Source organism: Bison bison, unplaced genomic scaffold (genome assembly GCF_000754665.1).
Source record: "Bison bison bison isolate TAMUID 2011002044 unplaced genomic scaffold, Bison_UMD1.0 scf7180017864473, whole genome shotgun sequence".
Lineage (NCBI taxonomy): Eukaryota > Metazoa > Chordata > Mammalia > Artiodactyla > Bovidae > Bison > Bison bison.
This window is the reverse complement of record NW_011495034.1, coordinates 16,791,400-16,809,407: the sequence shown is the minus strand read 5'-3', so window position 1 is coordinate 16,809,407 and position 18,008 is coordinate 16,791,400. Positions and strand designations below refer to the sequence as shown.

At 50.0% G+C, this 18,008-nt stretch overlaps 1 protein-coding gene across 1 annotated transcript; it reads right to left on the bottom strand.

Moving 5' to 3' along the window:
• Positions 1-6: 6 nt before the first annotated feature.
• On the bottom strand, positions 7-12,941 carry SLC38A7 (solute carrier family 38, member 7). Its single transcript, XM_010861832.1, has 11 exons — positions 12,855-12,941; positions 10,661-11,085; positions 9,734-9,932; positions 9,361-9,505; positions 8,362-8,460; positions 7,219-7,276; positions 6,907-7,021; positions 5,433-5,580; positions 4,696-4,895; positions 3,796-3,850; positions 7-1,775 (listed from the first exon to the last, which is right to left on the bottom strand). The coding sequence occupies exons 2-11, from the start codon at positions 10,928-10,930 to the stop codon at positions 1,673-1,675; spliced, it is 1,392 nt and encodes a 463-aa protein (XP_010860134.1). The 5' UTR covers positions 10,931-11,085; positions 12,855-12,941; the 3' UTR covers positions 7-1,672.
• Positions 12,942-18,008: the final 5,067 nt, after the last annotated feature.

Here is an 18,008-nt window from a genome sequence, read left to right as displayed (position 1 = left end):
GGCAAGTCACCCAGGCTGGGGCTGAGCAGAAGTCTATGTGGCTCCAGCCAGCCTCTGCTTCTGGTTATCTCCCTGCCCTGAGCACATGGGTCCCTCTCACCCCTACTTCTCCATTCAGAGGTTCTGGGCAGGAAGAGCCAGGGAAAATGCTGAGTGTTCCAGGCAGAGAAAGCCTGATTTGGTGCCTGGGGTTGGCCTGAGTAGCCAAAGTGTTCAAAATATGAAGGCGGAGAGTATCTCTCCTCACCTCGCGTGGGGCACAACCTAGCTATGTCCTAATGTGATTGACAGGCCTCCGAGGCCAGGCTTGGTGGACACGTGGAGTTGAGGAAGTGGACAAGGGAGGGTTTGGTCCACCCCACTACCATACTTAGGAGAGCAGGAGAGACTGAGCTCCATAGGAAAATGGGGTGGGGGAGAAGAGGTGATGGGGGAAAGGAGCAGACAAGATCCAGACTGGAAGGGAAACTTCTAGGCCAGCATGACTACACTCAAATGTTGTCCAGACAATGACATGTCAGCTGCCTTTTTTGTCTTGTCTCCGGGTACCAGGCTGGGGTTGACATGGAGGGCAGGGAGAAGAGAAGCAGCCATTGAAAGTGAAGATACCAGACACAGTCACCTTGATCCTCACGAGCCCAGCCCACGTGGCATTTCCAGCCTGCTCCATCACCCATTCTTGGGCCTTTGTCCCATTTTTCTTTCCTGGTCACACCTCGCAGTACGTGGGATCTTAGTTCCCTGACAGGGATTGCACCTGTGCCCCCTACACTGCAAGCAGAGTCTTAACTACTGGACCACCAGGGACGTCCCCACTCTTGTTGCTTTGAAAAGAGGGGCCCACCTGGAATCTAAGAGAGAAAGCAGACTCCCCACCGTGGGGTGAGTTCAGGGAGTACTCACAGCACCGTGGCACGGGGTGGCTCCTGGCCCCTGGCTCAGAGCTGGGCTGGCACCGTTTGTAAACATTAGACTTGGTGATGTCTGGGATGGAGGAGCAGAGGGATGTCTGGACCACAGGTCTGGGTAAAGAGGCAGGGCGAGACCCCAAAAGCCTTGGGAAATGTCAATCAGCCATGGGCAAGGGGGCTCTCGGGCTCTCCACGGGCCCAGGAGGCAGTGGACAGGCATCCATCTACCTGCCTTGGTGCATTCATTTGCTTTCAGGCTACCTCTGGGACTTGCGGGAGGAAGCCGCTGGTGGCTGGGCTGCCGACACACGGGAGCAGGTGCTGAGTCCCGGGGTGATGAGCGGAGCCTCTACTCAGGACAGGCTTCTCTGTGGAGGAGGGGACCTCTCGGTGCACACTCTTTCTCCAGAGGCAAGTCAGGCTGAGTTCTTTCTTTGGAGACCTACCAACACTCTTTACCCATGGCGTCCAGGCATGGAGAAGTCGAGAAGTGGAGGAGGGGAGGAGGTTCTCCTGTGGCACGAGACTTCCTCCTACCATCCACGGCACTGCCAGGATGGGGGAGCAGGAAGGGAGCTGAGTTGGAACTGTCCACGGGGGTGGGGTCTGATTTCACCCCAGAACTGTTTCTGGAAAAGGATGTGCGGATGTCATCCCACCAGTGGAGGGGAATGATGCCGGGCCCAGGGTGGTCCTGAAGCTCTATGAGATGGGTTCCTGGGTCTAACAACAAAGGCCAAGAATTCTCTGGGAGGCAGTGGTTACGCCAAAAGATCCACAAAAATGGCGTTGGCTGTGGTCTGGCCAAAGATGAAGGCTCCCAGTGTGACCAAGAGGACTCCGTAACTGACCATCGCCCACCAGCTGTAGAGCAGAGGGTGAGAGAGGGGGCCTGGTCAGTCAACCACTCATGACATTGCAGACTCTCATATATATGTAAATGTATGTACTAAGTCACTTCAGTCGTGTCTGAAGTCATGACTCTTTGTGACCCTATGGACTGTAGCCAACCATGCTCCTTTGTCCCTGGGATTCTCCAGGCAAGAATATTGGAGTGGGTTGCCATGTATCAGTTAATTACTGTAATTACTTATACCACTTCTCCTGTGGGTAGAGCACTTCCTACTTCTCAACAGCTTTCACACAAAGGTTTATGGGGCTGGGTGTATGACTCCTAGACCATGGGTAAGGAGACCAAGACCTAATGCGATTAGCTGACTGGTCACAGGAGACCAAGGGCAGGACCAGAATTAGAATGTATGTCTCCTGATGGGAAAGATGGTCAGGAAAAAGCAAGTCACATGAAGTGATCCATTTTATTAAAAAATAAGTCAAAAGCATCTGCAAACTTATGTGTATCAAAAACAGCTGCAGGGTTATAACTGGATTTTTTTTTTTTTTTTTTTAGGCCTTACCAAATGGCATATGGGATCTTAGTTCCCCGATTCCCCATTCCCCCTGTATTGGAAGAACAGAGTCTTAACCAGTGGACTGCCAGGGAAGTCCCCACAATAATTTTCTGTTTGTTTGTTTTTAAAGCATGCAACCTGGTCATAACCTCTCTACCATTCAGGAACATGTACATATTAAAAACAATGCAGTGTTTTGCAAAATGTGGCCTGTACATACAATGAATATTATTTGGCCTTAAAAACAAAGGACATTCTGACTCAAGTTACAACACACAGACCTTGAGGACATTATGCTAAGTGAAAGAAGCCAGGACTGTATGATTCCAAAGACAAACACTGTATGATTATGTAGAGTGGTCGAATTCATAGAGAAAGTAGAATGCTGGTTGCCAGGGGCTGGGGCGAAAGGGAACAAGGAGTGACTGTTTAATGGGCACAGAGTTTCAGTTTAGGATGATGCAAAAGTTCTGGAGATGGCTGGTGGTTACACAAAAATATGAATGGAATTAATAACTACCGAACACTTTAAAAAGGTAAAATTTTTTTAAATATAGTGTTTTGTTTTCAATAGACTAAGAAATATTGAAAAGGCCTCTATGTACTGTGCTGGCAGGGATATGGGGAACAGGGCACTTTCATTCACTGCTGCTGGGACTCGGACTGGTACTGCCTCTTGAGAGGGTAATTTGAACCCACGTGCCAAAGTGAAAAGGGGCATGCCTTGTGATAAAGCAACTTCCTTCTAAGAATTGATGACACTAAGATCCTTGAACAGGTGTGCCAAGGTGTATGTGCAGAAGTGTGTTCACATTCAGGACACATTCAAACAACAGACTCTACAGCCACTGAAAAAGGAAGCAGTCGATCTTGTGTGGACAGAGAGTGATCTCCAAGATACATGGTTAAGTGAAAAAAAGCAGGGGTAGGAAAGTGTGTCTGGCTTGAAATAATTTTGGGGAAAAAAGCTAACCAGACACAAAAACCCATGTGTCTGTGTATACACACGCATCACTTTGTGTACACAGACATCCGTGCACACACAGCAACAGTGTACAAGGGCACAGGCCATGCTCATGACATGAACTCTCTCAGGAGAAGGGAGAGGGCGGTGGGGAAGGATGGACTTCTATGTTTTTCTCTAAAGTCCTTCAGAAGTGTTTGAACTGTTACAACTAACACGTTACTCATTTTAAAAGAAGTATTTTAAGGAACTTCCCCGGTGGTCCAGTGGCTAAGACTCCATGCTCCCAAAGCAGGGGGCCTGGGTTCGATCCCTGGTCAGCGAACTAGATCTCACATGCTGCAACTAAGACCCAGCACAGCCAAATAAATAAATAAATATATATTTTTTAAACAGTATTTTAGAAACTCCTATTTTCAAAGTACACAGGTCTCCTGATTCCGACCAGTTTAAAGGGTACCTCCCCGTCCAGCACCTCCCTGAGAGGCCCACAGGCTGGGCCCTGCTTTACCTGGCTGGCTTGACTTCCTCCATCTCAGAGAGTTTGGCTTGAATGAGGCACAGCCCTGGAAGAGAAGAGATGGCCCTGAGAGCTTGGCTGGGTTCCCCCCGTAACCAGCCAGCCTCCACCTTTGCCAGGAGACAGGGGAGGTGGACAGAGAAAGGCCTGTGTTTCCTCCTCCACATTTTCCATCTCTGCCTCCACTCTGCACCCAGCTGGAAGCCTGGTAACTGGGCTCCCAGGAGAGGTCCTTGGGTGGCACATAAGACCTCGAGCTAAAGGGGCAGCACTGGGAGGCGACTTTGTGGTGCCCTCGCTGCAGGGCTTTCCCAATGCACTTCTGAGCAGGTGTGGCCCCCTTGCTCCAGGCCAAGTGGCAAGGGCCTTCCAGCTGGCCTCTTGGGTAGAAATAAGCTGGGTATAGGCAGAACTCGTGACTGGGCAGACAGGACAGTTTCCCAGGGATCTGGTGGCAGACTGTCTGAAACTCAAGTCTCCCAACCTCCGTGTCAGGGTGCCACTGCCAGACCCTAATTACCCTGTCGTGGGCTGACCCAGCCAGATCCCTGACAGTCATGGAGGAACAGGTTCTTGAAATAAGAGTTAAGACTATATAGACTGTGGATCTGGACAGACTTCAGTTTGAAAAGATTCTATTCTTCTTTAGTTGAGTTTGTTAACCTCTAGGGAAGTTTGTTACTCTCTCTGAACCTCACATCTCCTCATGGGTAAAATGGAGATGACAATTACACCTTCTCTGCAGGAGGTGATGCTCAAACAGGGGTTCCCACAGAGCCTGAAGGTGACTGATAAATGCTGGTGATTATTCTCCCCCACAGGTGAGCAAGACAGGAGCTGAGGCCAGGAGGGTCTGGGAGTGAGTGCTGTGGGGACACCGGGGGTCCACACCTGGGAAGACAAAGATGAAGCAGGCGGCCAGGCCTCCAATGACTGAGATGACCTTGCCGATGTCAGGGATGAAGAGCGCCAGCAGCAAGGTGAGCAGGAACCAGACCAGCGTCTGCAGCACTCGCCGCCGCCGCTCCCGGCCCACGTCCTCCTCCACCGGCATGCCCTGGTAGCGCAGCCACAGGCCTTCGATCACCGCCCTGCCCACACAGAGAGGGGCTCAGAGGCGTACCTGCTGACAGTGCCCCCCCAACTCCAGCCATGGAACCAGACCCCCAACTGGATGGACTGTAGGTAAGACAATCCCTGGGCCTCAGTCTCCTCTTCTGCGAAATGGGTCTAGTGGCATTCTTCTCAGGGTTGCCATGGGGACCGGATGGGATGGTGAATGTGAAAGACTGAGTGCCTTGCCTGGTCCAGAGTTTGCACACCCCATGGGAACTGATTCCACTAGACTCCTGGAAAGGGAGGGTCTGGGGTATCCAGAAGACAGGGTGTTCAGGAAGGGACCTGGATTAGAGGTTCTCAGAGCACTCACAGATTGTCCTGGTGACTCTGTCCCCCAAGACCCGGCTGGGGGTGCTTGCAGGGCCATCCTAGGCATTGACTGTTTCCTATGGGCTTCAGTGTCTCTCTCTATAAAAGGGATGTTTCACAAGGCCCAAGGCCGTGTTCAAAGGGCATCCAGGGGCCCTGGTGAGAAGCACCACCTTCGAGGGGTGGGGCGGGGGGCTCACCGTCCGCAGAAGTGCAGGATGGGGTAGGAGGTGAGCACACTCAGGATGATGAAGGCACGGGCCACAGCCACAGCCATGTCTTCTGACGGGTAGGACAGGAGCACGTCAGGGTCCACGGCGTCTCCAAAGGTCAGGAAGCCGCAGATACCTGAGGGCGGGGACGAGAGGGCTGGGTCAGAGTGACCCTGGGAGGGTAAGGGAGAGGGACCATCCCTTGCTCAGTCCAGCAGCAGATGGGGAGGTGACAGACCAGCCCTGGAGGCTAAAACTGAGGCTTAGAAGGGTGTCGGGGCTGGGCTCAGAAGCCCTCTTCCCTGACTTCTCACATTCCCCACACCCACACTGTTAACCTCTTCAATCTTGAACTCCCCCAGCAGTTCCTGTCTCAGAGCTTCTGCATTAACTTCTGTCTGCCCATCTCCTCATCATTCAGGTCTCAGCTCAGAGGTCCCTCCTCATCCACAGTGACCCCCGACCCCTGGCACTCTCTCGACATCACCTTGTTCTCTTTTCTTCAGTGTTCCTCTGAGGTTTTTTTTTTTCCCCCACTTGTTTATCATCTGTCTCCCTCAACTAGTAAAAACATGAACTCCAGGAGAACAGGGGCTCTGCCTATTTGCCTCCCTTGTTCTTGGCTCCCTATTCCTGGCTGTATCTGCAGAGGCTAGTACAGAGCTGGTCCTGAGACCCATCTGTGGGAGCAATCACTGGGCCATTCTTCTTGGTCTCCCAGTCCTGCTCCCTCATCCACACCATTCTCCACACAATACGCAGAGCCAACCCTTCTCCGAGCCACACCCCTGCTGAAAACGCTTCCTCTCTGGCTCCCACCAGTCCTCAAGGGTCTGGCTGTGCTCCCCGTTTGGTGCTGCTGCCCACCACCCACCCCCACAGCTTGTTCCACAGACCTTCTTCTGTCCTGGCCTCAGGGACTCCGCATTTTCTCGTTCCTCTGTCTAGAATGCTTTCCCCCTGGGCTCTTCAGATTCTAGCTCCTTATCATGGTTTGGGCTTCCCCAGATGCCACCTCCTCTGAGGGGAGCCGTCTGTGATCTGCCCCCTAAAGCCAGCCCCACTCACATCTTCCCTGGTTCGCTGTTACTGTGGCACGCATCTGGATTTCCTTACTGATTGCCGGTTTACTGCTATAAGACTGTCTCTCTGAATAGACTGTCAATTTCATGCAAAGCAGGACCAGACCTCTCTCTGTCTATGGCATCCCCTCCATGCTGAGAACGTTCCTGGGACTGACTGACTAGGCACCCACTGACAGCTGCTGAATGAATACATGCATGCATCTCTCATTTGGGTGGGAGGAGCCCCAAGGAACCCCAAGTTCAAGCCAACGCCAACAGAAGTATTTGACGTGCTGGGAATGCAGGGTTAAGCCCAGGAAATCCTGGGCCAGAGGACTTGGGGATGAAAATGGAGAGTGGGAGCCCTCTAAGCCTGGCCCTCAGAGGGGAGCACTCACCTGTGCCCATGTAGACAGCGAGGGCGATGACCATGGCGGCTGTCACCACGCCACCCCAGGTCTTCACCTCGGGCTGCCGCATGCTGTTGAAGACGGGTACGCTGCTCACGTGACACTGTCAGGGTGAAGGGCAGGGTCAGGGTGTGCAAGTGACCTCATCCCAAGGACAAAGGGCAAAGTCCTGGGACTCCCATTCAGCTCCCCCTTCCAGGACCACCCTCACCACCACCCTGCCCGTCCCACCGATAATGTGGATTCCATCCCAGGATGGGGAGTGAGCTAAGGGAACAAAAGGGACCTTGAAACTGCCACCTGAAATCCGAAGCAGATGGTGGGCATGGCATTGAACACGGCTATCCAGGAAGCTGGCCTGCGGACAGACACACAAGATGCTGCTGCCCGTGAAGCCCTCGGAGTCCCCAACTGCCCCACGCCTTTACTCTTCAGTCAGCCCCCCACAGCCCCCACCAGCCAGCGACACGCATTCCCCCCACACAAGGGTGGAGTGGAGAGGACACACTTCACAGGTCAGTAAACTGAGGCTCTGGAAGGCCCTCCTGGGACTCAAATCCAGAAGTTCTGGTTCTTGCACTTGGGCTTCTGCTTCTCTGGTTTGTTCCTTTCAAGAAAAAGGAAACCAAACTTCCTCTCAGTGGTAAAAAATACACCTTGCCTGCCAATGCAGGAGACATGGGTTTGATCCCTGGTCCAGAAGAGCCCATATTTCGAGGAGCAACTAAGCCTTGGAGCCACAACTGTTGAGCCCACATGCTGCCACTACTGAAGCCTGAGGCTGTGCTCCGCGACAAGACAACAGAGAAGCCACTTTAAGAGAAGCCTGTGTGCCGCAACTAGCGAGTAGTGCCCACCTGCCACAACTAGAGAAAAGCTCTAGAGGCAACGAAGACCCAGCACAACCAAAAATAAATTAATTAATTTAAAAAAGTTTTAAAGCTTTAAAAAAAAAAGAAACCTTTTTTTTAAAAAAAAAATGAGAAAATTGATTCATTTTCACAAAGAAGATACAGGTAAGCACATGTTGAAAAAACGTGCAGTTCCACCTTGGCAGGATCTATAACCCAAGGCCTAGTCTCACACTGGCTCATTTGTTGTACGTCAATGGCAAAGTGGCCCTCATCTCTGGTTCTTACTCTTCTCTCCAGTAAAAGGAGATCAGGACCTCTTGTCTCCTTCCTACAATGACCAATGAGTCAAACCCCTAATGAGCCTTGGGATTTTTTTTTTTTTAATGTATTTATTTGGCTGTGCCAGGTCTTAGTCATTAGACGTGGTATTTAGTTCTCTGACCAGGGGCCCCCTGCATTGGGGGCACGGAGTCTCAGCCACTGGACCACCAGGGAAGTCTCCTGTGTGGCTTTTTGATGCCTGACCTAATACCTCCTGGGGCCCAAGTGCAGCTTCTACCCTGTGTGCCTCCTGGGGGCCCTCACTCACCTGTTCAGGATGTCTGCTGGGGTCATCTCTTTATCAGGCCAGATGTATTTGATGATGATGATGGCAGTGACATACCAGGTACCCACGACGCTCAGGAAGCTGCCAGAAAGGATGAATTAAGCCTCCTCCTCCCTAGTCCCAGCTGCCTCTTCTTCGATTCTATCCCCAGGGACATCCATCCTTCACCTTAGTGACCAAAAGTGTCTAAGGAACCAACTGGGAGATCATTCCAAACAAAGACTTAAGAAATGCATGAGAAATAAATTTCAAAGAAACAAGCCACAGTTAGGAAGCCAAGAGGGGAGCAGACTGACATGTGTGGCCACTGGGAAATAAGGTGGTTCAGCTCCATAGCTCAGAGACTGCAGCAGGGGGCGCTGGGCTTCAAAGCACATCTGCTACTTCAATCAGAGCAGCCCAGGTATGGCCAGAGCTGCAAGCAGGGCCTTTGAGAAGCAGGAAAGGCTGGAGGGAGAAGGCTCCAAGGCACTAATACCAGAAAGTCAACATTAAAGAGAACCTTGGAGACACTGAGCATGACCCCTTCAATTAAGGATCACAGCAAACAGGTTAGAATCCCTGTTTTTCAGACTCTGAGCCAAGAAGCTAGTCCCTTCCCTTCACACTGAGCTGCATGGAAAATGCTGTGAAGCTAACCATCCCAAATGATCAAAAAATCTCATGCGTTGTGAGAAAGACAAGGCCCAGGCCAGGAGAGGCCTTCACATTCAGGATTACTATCCGTCCCTTCTTGGACAAGGACGTTTGGAACTGATGCTCCCACTGATGCAAAGAGCCACTGTCTCCCTAGCTGCTGACACAGAAGGAACGTCTTCTGCTAGAACCTCTGCAAGCCCTGTTCTGTCTCTGCCTTGCCCCCTCTTTCTGCCCCGGAGGCAAGGTGGCATGGAGGAGAGGGGTTCCCCTGCTGCCCTTGGGTCTCTGACTGCCTGTGACCAGAACTGCTGTCCAGCGCAGGCTGGGGTGGGGCCTCCAAACCTGGCATATTTCTGGAAGCCGATCTCCCTGGGGATGGAGAGGGGCAGGATGAAGAGGAAGGCAGTGAGGCTGATGGTGAACTTGCGGTCTGTGTACCAGGGGCTGCCGCCGGGCCCCTCAGGCTCCTTTGCCATCACAGCTATAACTGCAGAGGGAGGAAGGAGGGAAGGTGATGCCAGGCTCCCGCAGGGTATGGTCCTCCACCTCTGCTGGGATCTCCAACTGTCTCATGGGCCCAGCAGCCAGCAGGGAGGATTCCCAGATGAATGCCGGGCCCGGGCCTTGGGTGGGTATTCCAGGCTCTTCCCCGCCCACTGCAGGATCCCCAGGGCCATGGGGGAGGGATGAGGTAGATACTGAGGGGGGACCTCACTCTTGTCCTGCTGGTCCCCGATGATGATGAGGAAGGCGATGCAGGTCCCGAAAGTGTAGGTGGCAATGGCGACCTCACACAGCACGCCTGTCAGCTTGCCACACACAGCCCACACCACCTCCTGGTAGGTCCTCTCATTGCTGGCCTGGGAGCAGTAGGCCAGGATGACGAGGCCACTGATGATGAAAACCAGCATGGCCTGCAGGCAGGGTGGAGCAAGAGTGTATGGGAAAGGCCTGGCAGCAAAGAGCAGCCTGGTTTTGCTCAGCGTTTACTGGCCTGGTGCCCAAAGTCCATTTGGCAAATGAGCCTTATCCTGCACGGTAATTTTAATAGATTACTGGAATCGGCATTTTCCTTAAAGACAAAAAGTTTTGAGGAAAATTTCAAACATCGCTCAAATCTCAAATTCAAAAATCATCAATTCAGGGACTTCCTTGGTGGGGCAGTGGTTAGGACTCCATGCTGCCAATGCAGGGAGGGCAGGTTCAATCCCTGGTGGGCAACTAATATCCCACATGCTGTGTGGTGTGGCCAAAAGATTAAAAACAAAAAAATCATCAATTCAAGACCAGTCTTGTTTCATCTCTTCCCTCTCCCACTCTGGATTATGTTGAAGAAAATACAAATTTCATCAGCAAATATTTCAACATGCAGTTCTAAAAGGTGTGGGCCCGCTTTTTAAACGTAACCACATAACTATTAAATACACAACTGATGTCTGAAATTCCCTAATTGCTAAGAACGCTTCTCATCTGGCCTCAAAGGAAAGAATGCTACAGTAGTTTAATAATGTCAGCCATGTGTGGCAGAGGGGAGAGTGATTAGCATGTGTCACTGACCACTCCCGATCCAGAGCCCCCCTTTTGAGGCCAGGAGCCCAGACCCACCACTCTGCATTTCTGCCTGCCAGGCCCCCTCACTCACCATCTGCAATGTGATGCCGGCTGCCACGCCCCCGGCAGTGCTGAAGGCTGCCGGGAAGTTGAGTAGCCCCGCGCCCAGGCAGGCATTGACAACGATGAAGATGGCTCCAAGTGTGGAAGTGGTGCCTCCGCCCACACCCCCAGGAGGGGCCTCCCCCTCACTCTTGGGGGCTATGTCCACAGAGGGACTCTGCAGCAGACGGGCACGCTCCCCAGAGTCTGTGCTTAAGCCCCATTCGCCAAGGTCTCTGTTGATGCTGACCTGGGCCATGGCCCCTGGAGTCCTGTTCCCGCAGGGTCTGTGGGTTCTGTCTCACGGCCTCATCCACTGGGGAACTGAGGGAACACACCTTCAGCTGGAAGGGTGGCCCCAGCCTGTGTGGGGCTGTTATCCTAGGAGGCCTGTGGATTCCGGCTCTCCTAAACCTAGATGGGAAAGGCAGGTATACTGTTATCCCAAGATAACAACTTTTCCAAGATCAGATGGCTGAGATCCAAACCCAGGTGTGCTAGTGTGTGGATCACTGCACTGGGTGCCACAGCGTAATGGCAGAGACAGAAAGGTGTCAGATGCAACTCCTGCCTGCTTCAGGCTCACGGACTGATCAGGTAAGTAAGACACAAACCCAGAAGAGAGCGGTACCGACATGTCAGCACTAGAGGCCATGCGTGCATCAAGCAGGAGTGTCATGCACATATCTTATCTCATTCATTCCTTAGATTACAGTGGTCATAAGGTTCAGAGAGATCAAATCACTCATTCAGGATCACACAGTAGCAAGCTGCAGAGGAAGACTGAGATCCAAATCTGTCTGGCTTCCCAACTGGTTTCTATACCGCAGGGTCTGAAGAACAATCCTCACCTAGAACTGTGGGTACTTCAGTTTCTCACACCCAGCATACCTCCCTCCTGCCCAGAGTCTCAATGCTGTGGAGCTTTCAAAGCCCTTCAAAATTTCAGTGAGGATTTAAAGTCTCTTCTCCCACATGACTGACCTCACCACTGCCCATCACAGACGCATTCCATCTCATGCCCCCAACACACTGGGGGGTCTAAAATGTCTACTGAGGCCTCTTGGGTGGTCTGATTCTTGCCATGGCTCCTCCTGTGATGGCTGAACAAAGTTGGGAGCTGTAAACTTATCACACAGAAAAGGGGGCGTTTGGGTACTCTCAGACATGTCACCAAGCATGCAAGCAAGGGACACAGCTCCAGGGAAAATATCTCCCTGCTGGCTTCAAATCCAGAAAGATCAGTCAGATGCCACAGGGCTTTCTCTTATGCAACTTGCCACCCAGCCAGCAACTCAGCAAAAAATCAAAGCAGTGAATGAGTACTGGAGGCACTTTTGGTCTCAGGCTTCCAGTATAGCTCCAGAGAGAACCATGTAAAGCAGGTGCTCCCCACGCTGTGAGACCTCGCCCTCCATCCTGCTCACCTCTCAGACACAAGAGGTCTCTGCACTGCTCCGGAATCTCTTAGCCTCCCCTCCCCTCAAATTACTCTGCTCCATGGTCCCCAGCTTACCTGCTCTTTCCACCCTTCTGGCTTTGGTGGACAGAGAGCTATGGGCTATTCCTTATGGCGCCTTCTTCCCCAAACTCTGAGATCTGATTCTCCTCACTTCCCTGTCTGCCTTCAATTTTTCCTTTCTCAAACTTCACCAGTGCTGGTCAACAAAGTGAAGGGAAGTGAGACTCTATGACTTAACTCACAGAGTGAAGCAACAGCTCAGTTAGGGAAACAGACCCACGGAGGGAGAGAGGCTTATGTCCCAGAGGCTCGTTGGCAGAGTCAGAACTAGCAGCTTAATGCCCACGCCCTCAGGCCAGAGCTGTAACCACTGCAGTAGGCCCCTGAGAGCCCAACGAGAGTAAGTACCCAGGCCAGCCTGGGGCCGAATCCCAGAAATACGAGGGGTGGGCTGCATTGGAAAATGGGCCACGGCCCACCCGGGACAGAGAGTGGGCTGCTGTGTGGTAAACTGTGGAGGGGGTTCCGGGGCTCGACAGGTGGAGACCAGGTAGGGACAGGCCGGGATAAGGTGCGGCAAGGGCCGGCTGACCCCGAGCGGGCGTGGTACAGAGGATGACAGGTTGCAGAGCCCTGCAGCGAGTGAGTAGGGTTCTGCCGCGGTGGGGCCCTTGGGGACCCAGATTCCACCCTCCACCAACCTGTACCTCCTTCCACCTACCTGCGGTCTTTCTAGCCCCGGCCGGTAGTGTAGACACGTGAGCAGCGATCACATGACCGCCGGGGCCGGGGCGGACCGTGGGGCACGCTGGGAGTTGTAGTCTTCTGGGGGCGTCAGTGTTAGACTGTTGTTCAGTCACCAAGTCGTGTCCGACTCTTTCCGACCCCGGTGTAGTTCAGCACGCCAGGCCTCCCTGTCCCTCACTAACTTCAGGAGTTTGCCCAAGTGCATGTTCATTGCATCGGTGAGGCCGTCCAGCCATCTCATCTTCTGACGCCCTCTTTTCCTTCTGCCCTCGATCTTTCCCAGCATCAGGGACTTTTCCAATGAGTCTACCAGCTCTCTAATCCTCGTCCCAAAAGCTTTGCCCTCGGTATTTCCCAGCACCAGGGACTTTTCCAATGAGTCTGCCAGCTCTCTAATCCTCATCCTGAAAGCACTGCCCCAAACTACTCCCGGCACCCTGTCCGCCCGTATTTATCCCGTTACCTTTGGTCCCGGGTCCCTTGGCCAAAGCACACACTTCTGCTTCCTTTTAGGAAGAGCTTTGGGAGGTTTGGTATCTTTGCCAGTCCCGGTGCCCCGTGGGCCCTGGCTGTTGGGCTTCATTGTCCTTCTTTGTTTCCCTTCTTGCCGTCACACCCACGGACAGGGACTCAGGATAGCGAGGGGTCATCTGTACCTCCTTGAGCTGTGGCTGGCCTGAGGGTTGTTCATATTAATAGTTATAACCCCAGAGCCTGGATTCTACAACTGAGACTCTGAGGCATTGGTGTCACTCAAATAAATAAACATTTGTTGAACCAAGCAATCAGTGTCCAGAGCCCTGGCTTCTGTTTCTGGCTGTGTGCCACTTGAAAGTTGCCACATAACCTTTGGCTTTCCAACGGTCTCATCTATATTACTTCCTCTCCACGCACCAAAGGTCCTTGCTGGTGAGATTCTGTGTCCTGTTAACCTGGTTTCCCTCAATGGTGACATTTTGCACAATTACAGCACCATATCACAACCAGGATACTGACATTGACTTGATCCACTGATCATGTTCCATTTCCTCAGTCACATTTATAGTTATTTTTGGTGTATGTTTAGTTCGATACAACTTAATCATGTGCGGAGTTTACAAATCTACATATACCACATTCAAGATTCTGAATATTTCATTCATCACAGGGATCCCTCCTGTTGCCCTTTTATTAACATAACCACACTCACCTCCCTCCAGCAAGGCTGCCCCCTTCTGCAACTCCTCTCAATTACTCATCCATGGCAGTCAACTCCATTTCTAAAAGATTCTGATTTCAAAAAATGTTCTATAAATAGGATCATAAAGTCTGTAAATTTTTAGGATTGACTATTTTTATCCAGCATAATTGCTGGAAGACTCATGCAAGGAGTATATGTTTTGTTACCGAGTAACAATATTCCATGGTCTGTGCACAGTTTGTGCAACTAATCACTTTTGAAGGACATCTGAGCTGTTTCAGGTTTTTTAAAACAAAAATGATTTTGTTGTGATTTATGAATTTTACCACAGAATTCATACTTTCAGTGCCCAGTACAGTGGTTTTTAGTGTATTCAGAGTTTTGCTCATTACCACTACCTAATATCAGTTCAGTTCAGTTCAGTTGCTCAGTCGTGTCTGACTCTTTGCGACCCCATGAACTGTAGCACGCCAGGCCTCCCTGTCCATCACCAACTCCTGGAGTTCACTCAGACTCACGTCCATTGAGTCAGTGATGCCATCCAGCCATCTCATCCTCTGTCGTCCCCTTCTCCTCCTGCCCCCAGTCCCTCCCAGCATCAGAGTCTTTTCCAATGAGTCAACTATTAGCATGAGGTGGACAAAGTACTGGAGTTTCAGCTTTAGCATCAGTCCTTCCAAAGAAATCCCAGGGCTGATCTCCTTCAGAATGGACTGGTTGGATCTCCTTGCAGTCCAAGGGACTCTCAAGAGTCTTCTCCAACACCACAGTTCAAAAGCATCAATTCTTCAGCGCTCAGCCTTCTTCACAGTCCAACTCTCACATCCATACATGACCACTGGAAAAACCATAGGCTTGTCTAGACGGACCTTTGTTGGCAAAGTAATGTCTCTGCTTTTCAATATGCTATCTAGGTTGGTCATAACTTTTCTTCCAAGGAGTAAGCGTCTTTTAATTTCATGGCTGCAGTCACCATCTGTAGTGATTTTGGAGCCCCCCCCACCCGCCAAAAAAAATAAAGTCTGACACTGTTTCCACTGTTTCCCCATCTATTTCCCATGAAGTGATGGGACCAGATGCCATGATCTTCGTTTTCTGAATGTTGAGCTTTAAGCCAACTTTTCACTCTCCACTTTCACTTTCATCAAGAGGCTTTTTAGTTCCTCTTCACTGTCTTCCGTAAGGGTGGTGTCATCTGCATATCTGAGGTTATTGATATTTCTCCTGGCAATCTTGATTCCAGCTTGTGCTTCTTCCAGCCCAGCGTTTCTCATGATGTACTCTGCATATAAGTTAAATAAGCAGGGTGACAATATACAGCCTTGACGTACTCCTTTTCCTATTTGGAACCAGACCTAATATCAGAACATTGTTATCACTCACTCCCAAAACCCTGCAACCATTAGCAGCCATTCTCCATTCCTCCCTCTCCCAAGCCCCTGGCAACCACTAATCTACTTTGTGCCCTGCATGAACTGTTTTCAAGATTCATTCATATTGAAGCATATTTTAGTACTTTATTTCTTTTTATTGCTGAGTATTATTACATGTACGTATGTGTATGGCTATATCAAATTTTGCTTATTCATTCGTCAGTTGATTGGACATTTATGGTTTCCATTTTTTGGCTCTTATGAATAATGCCACAGTGACCATTCAGGTACATGTTTTTGTATGCGCGTTTTATTTATTTTGTATACACAGAAGTAGACTTGCTGGGTCAAATGGAAACAACGTCTAACCTTTTGAGGAATTGCCAGCCTGTTTTCCACAGCAATTGCCCCATTTTACATTCTGACCAGCAGATGTATAAACGTTCTGTAACTATAACTGCACGTGTGCTCCGTCGTGTCCAACTCTTGGCAACTCTGTGAACTACAGTCAGCCAGGCGCCTCTGTCCATGGGACTTTCCAGGCAAGAATAATGGAGTGGGCTGCTATTTCCTACTCCAGGGGATCTTCCCAAACCAGGGATTGAGCTAGCGTCTCTCGTGTCTCCTGCACTGGCAGTGGATGCTTTACCACTGATGCCTGGGAAGTCCATAACGGTTCGTTTCTCTATTTCCATGAAAACCCTTGCTATTGTCTGATTAGAACCATCCTAATGGGTGTGAAGTGATTCTCATTGTGGTTTTGAGTTGCATTTCCCTGATGACTCATGTTAGCATCTTTTCATGTGGCTATTAGCTATTAGTATGTCTTCTCTGAAGAAGTGTCTATTCAGACCCCTTTTCCTGTTATTTTTTATTGAGTTGTAAGATTCCTTTATATATTCTTGATATAAATCCCTTGTCAATTATGTGATTTACAACACTATTCTCAACATGTTTGTAAGACTTTAAAAAAAAAGTTGGTCTTTCAGTTATTAGATAGAAATGAGCCATTAATTTCTATTAAAATTTTTCCAATCAACATACTCCAATAAAAACTAATTAAAAAAATTTCAACAGCCTAGGAGTAAGGAAAAAATTCTCAAAAACAAAATTCTCAAGTTGGTTGAATGAGCTGGACTTTGGTTGTTTAGAGGTAAGAAGGGCAGTTTGGTCTAATAGCACCCAATGGCTGGCCCATGGGTCAGCTGTATCTCCGCATCACCTAGAAAGTTTATTATTATTATTAAAAAAACAAATTCCAAGCCTTACCTCAGACATACTGAGCCAGAATGCCCAGAGGTAAGACCGGGGAATCAATATTTTAAAAATCCAGATTTGAGAACTATTTTGCCTTAAATTATAGTGAAACAAAGGCATGACTTCTCTTTCTGGGCAGGCAAACCACCTCCTCTATCAAGTGGAAGAACATTAACATCTTAGACTCTAGTAGGAAGCAAGGAAAAGGTTGATGGCAAACAGACTGAACTGTCAGAAAAACATCAGGTTCACACCCTGCATGACTTTTTCGTGAGGAATAGGACTTAGTCCAGGGTGAGCTGGAAATGCATGTGTTTAAAAATAACAAGGTTGGCTGCGTGGTCAAGTTCCTTTTCCAGCTGAGGTCTTGATGGCCAACTTTCAACCACTTTGGCTCCAGACAGGGCGACTTTAAGCAGTTTCTTCTATGATAGGCAGTCAGCTCCTTTACATAGCCGCTGACTAATCCGTTGCCTGTTTACCCATTTAAGATACCTTCCCAAAGACATGCAGTGAGTCAGTCCATTCACTTGACCCTTCATCACCTGGGGTATCCATTAGCAACAGGAACACGCAGAGCCAAGAAGCGGGAATGAGCCCATTATGCACTGTGTCTCTCAGAGAGTGAGGAGATGCAAGGGGGAAGGACCAAGGTGAGCCCGTTTTCCCCTCCTAACTATAATCAAAACTCTGTGGATGGGCTCTGGGCCTGACCCCTGCTCCACTGCCTGTCCGTCCAGAGCTGTCCTGTCGTGAATGGCTCCTGGCATGAAGTATAAGGTGACAGGAAAACCTTGGGATGTTTGCTGACGGAGTACGTGACTTTATGGTAGAGGCTGGTGATCTAGTTTGCATCTTGCTTATAAGTCATTAAAAAAAAAGAATTAGTTGCCAGCTTTTAAGCATCAATAGACCTCCTAAAAAAAAAAAATCAGGATTTCCATTTTATTTGAAAAAATGAAGACCTGCAACCCTGGGTTTTTGTTTTCACAGTACCTGTCAATTACTTCTCTATGTCTCACTCTGAGGACGTTGGCTGGTCACCAATAAGCATTTCACGTCAAGTTCACATTACTTTTTTACTTTACATGTACTATTTATTTACATTACCTACTTGAATCCTGTAGACATCTGAAGTTGCCACTTCCCCGTCATCTCATCACTGCCTATATCCAGAGGATTTTGAGGTACTCCACTTACTTGTTCCCCCAAGGTCCAAACGATTATACCCACATTTTCAACATTATTGGACTGGATATAAGGAATGACACCTAGGATGTGGCTTTAGTTTACATTCGAAACAGCTAAAACATCTCTT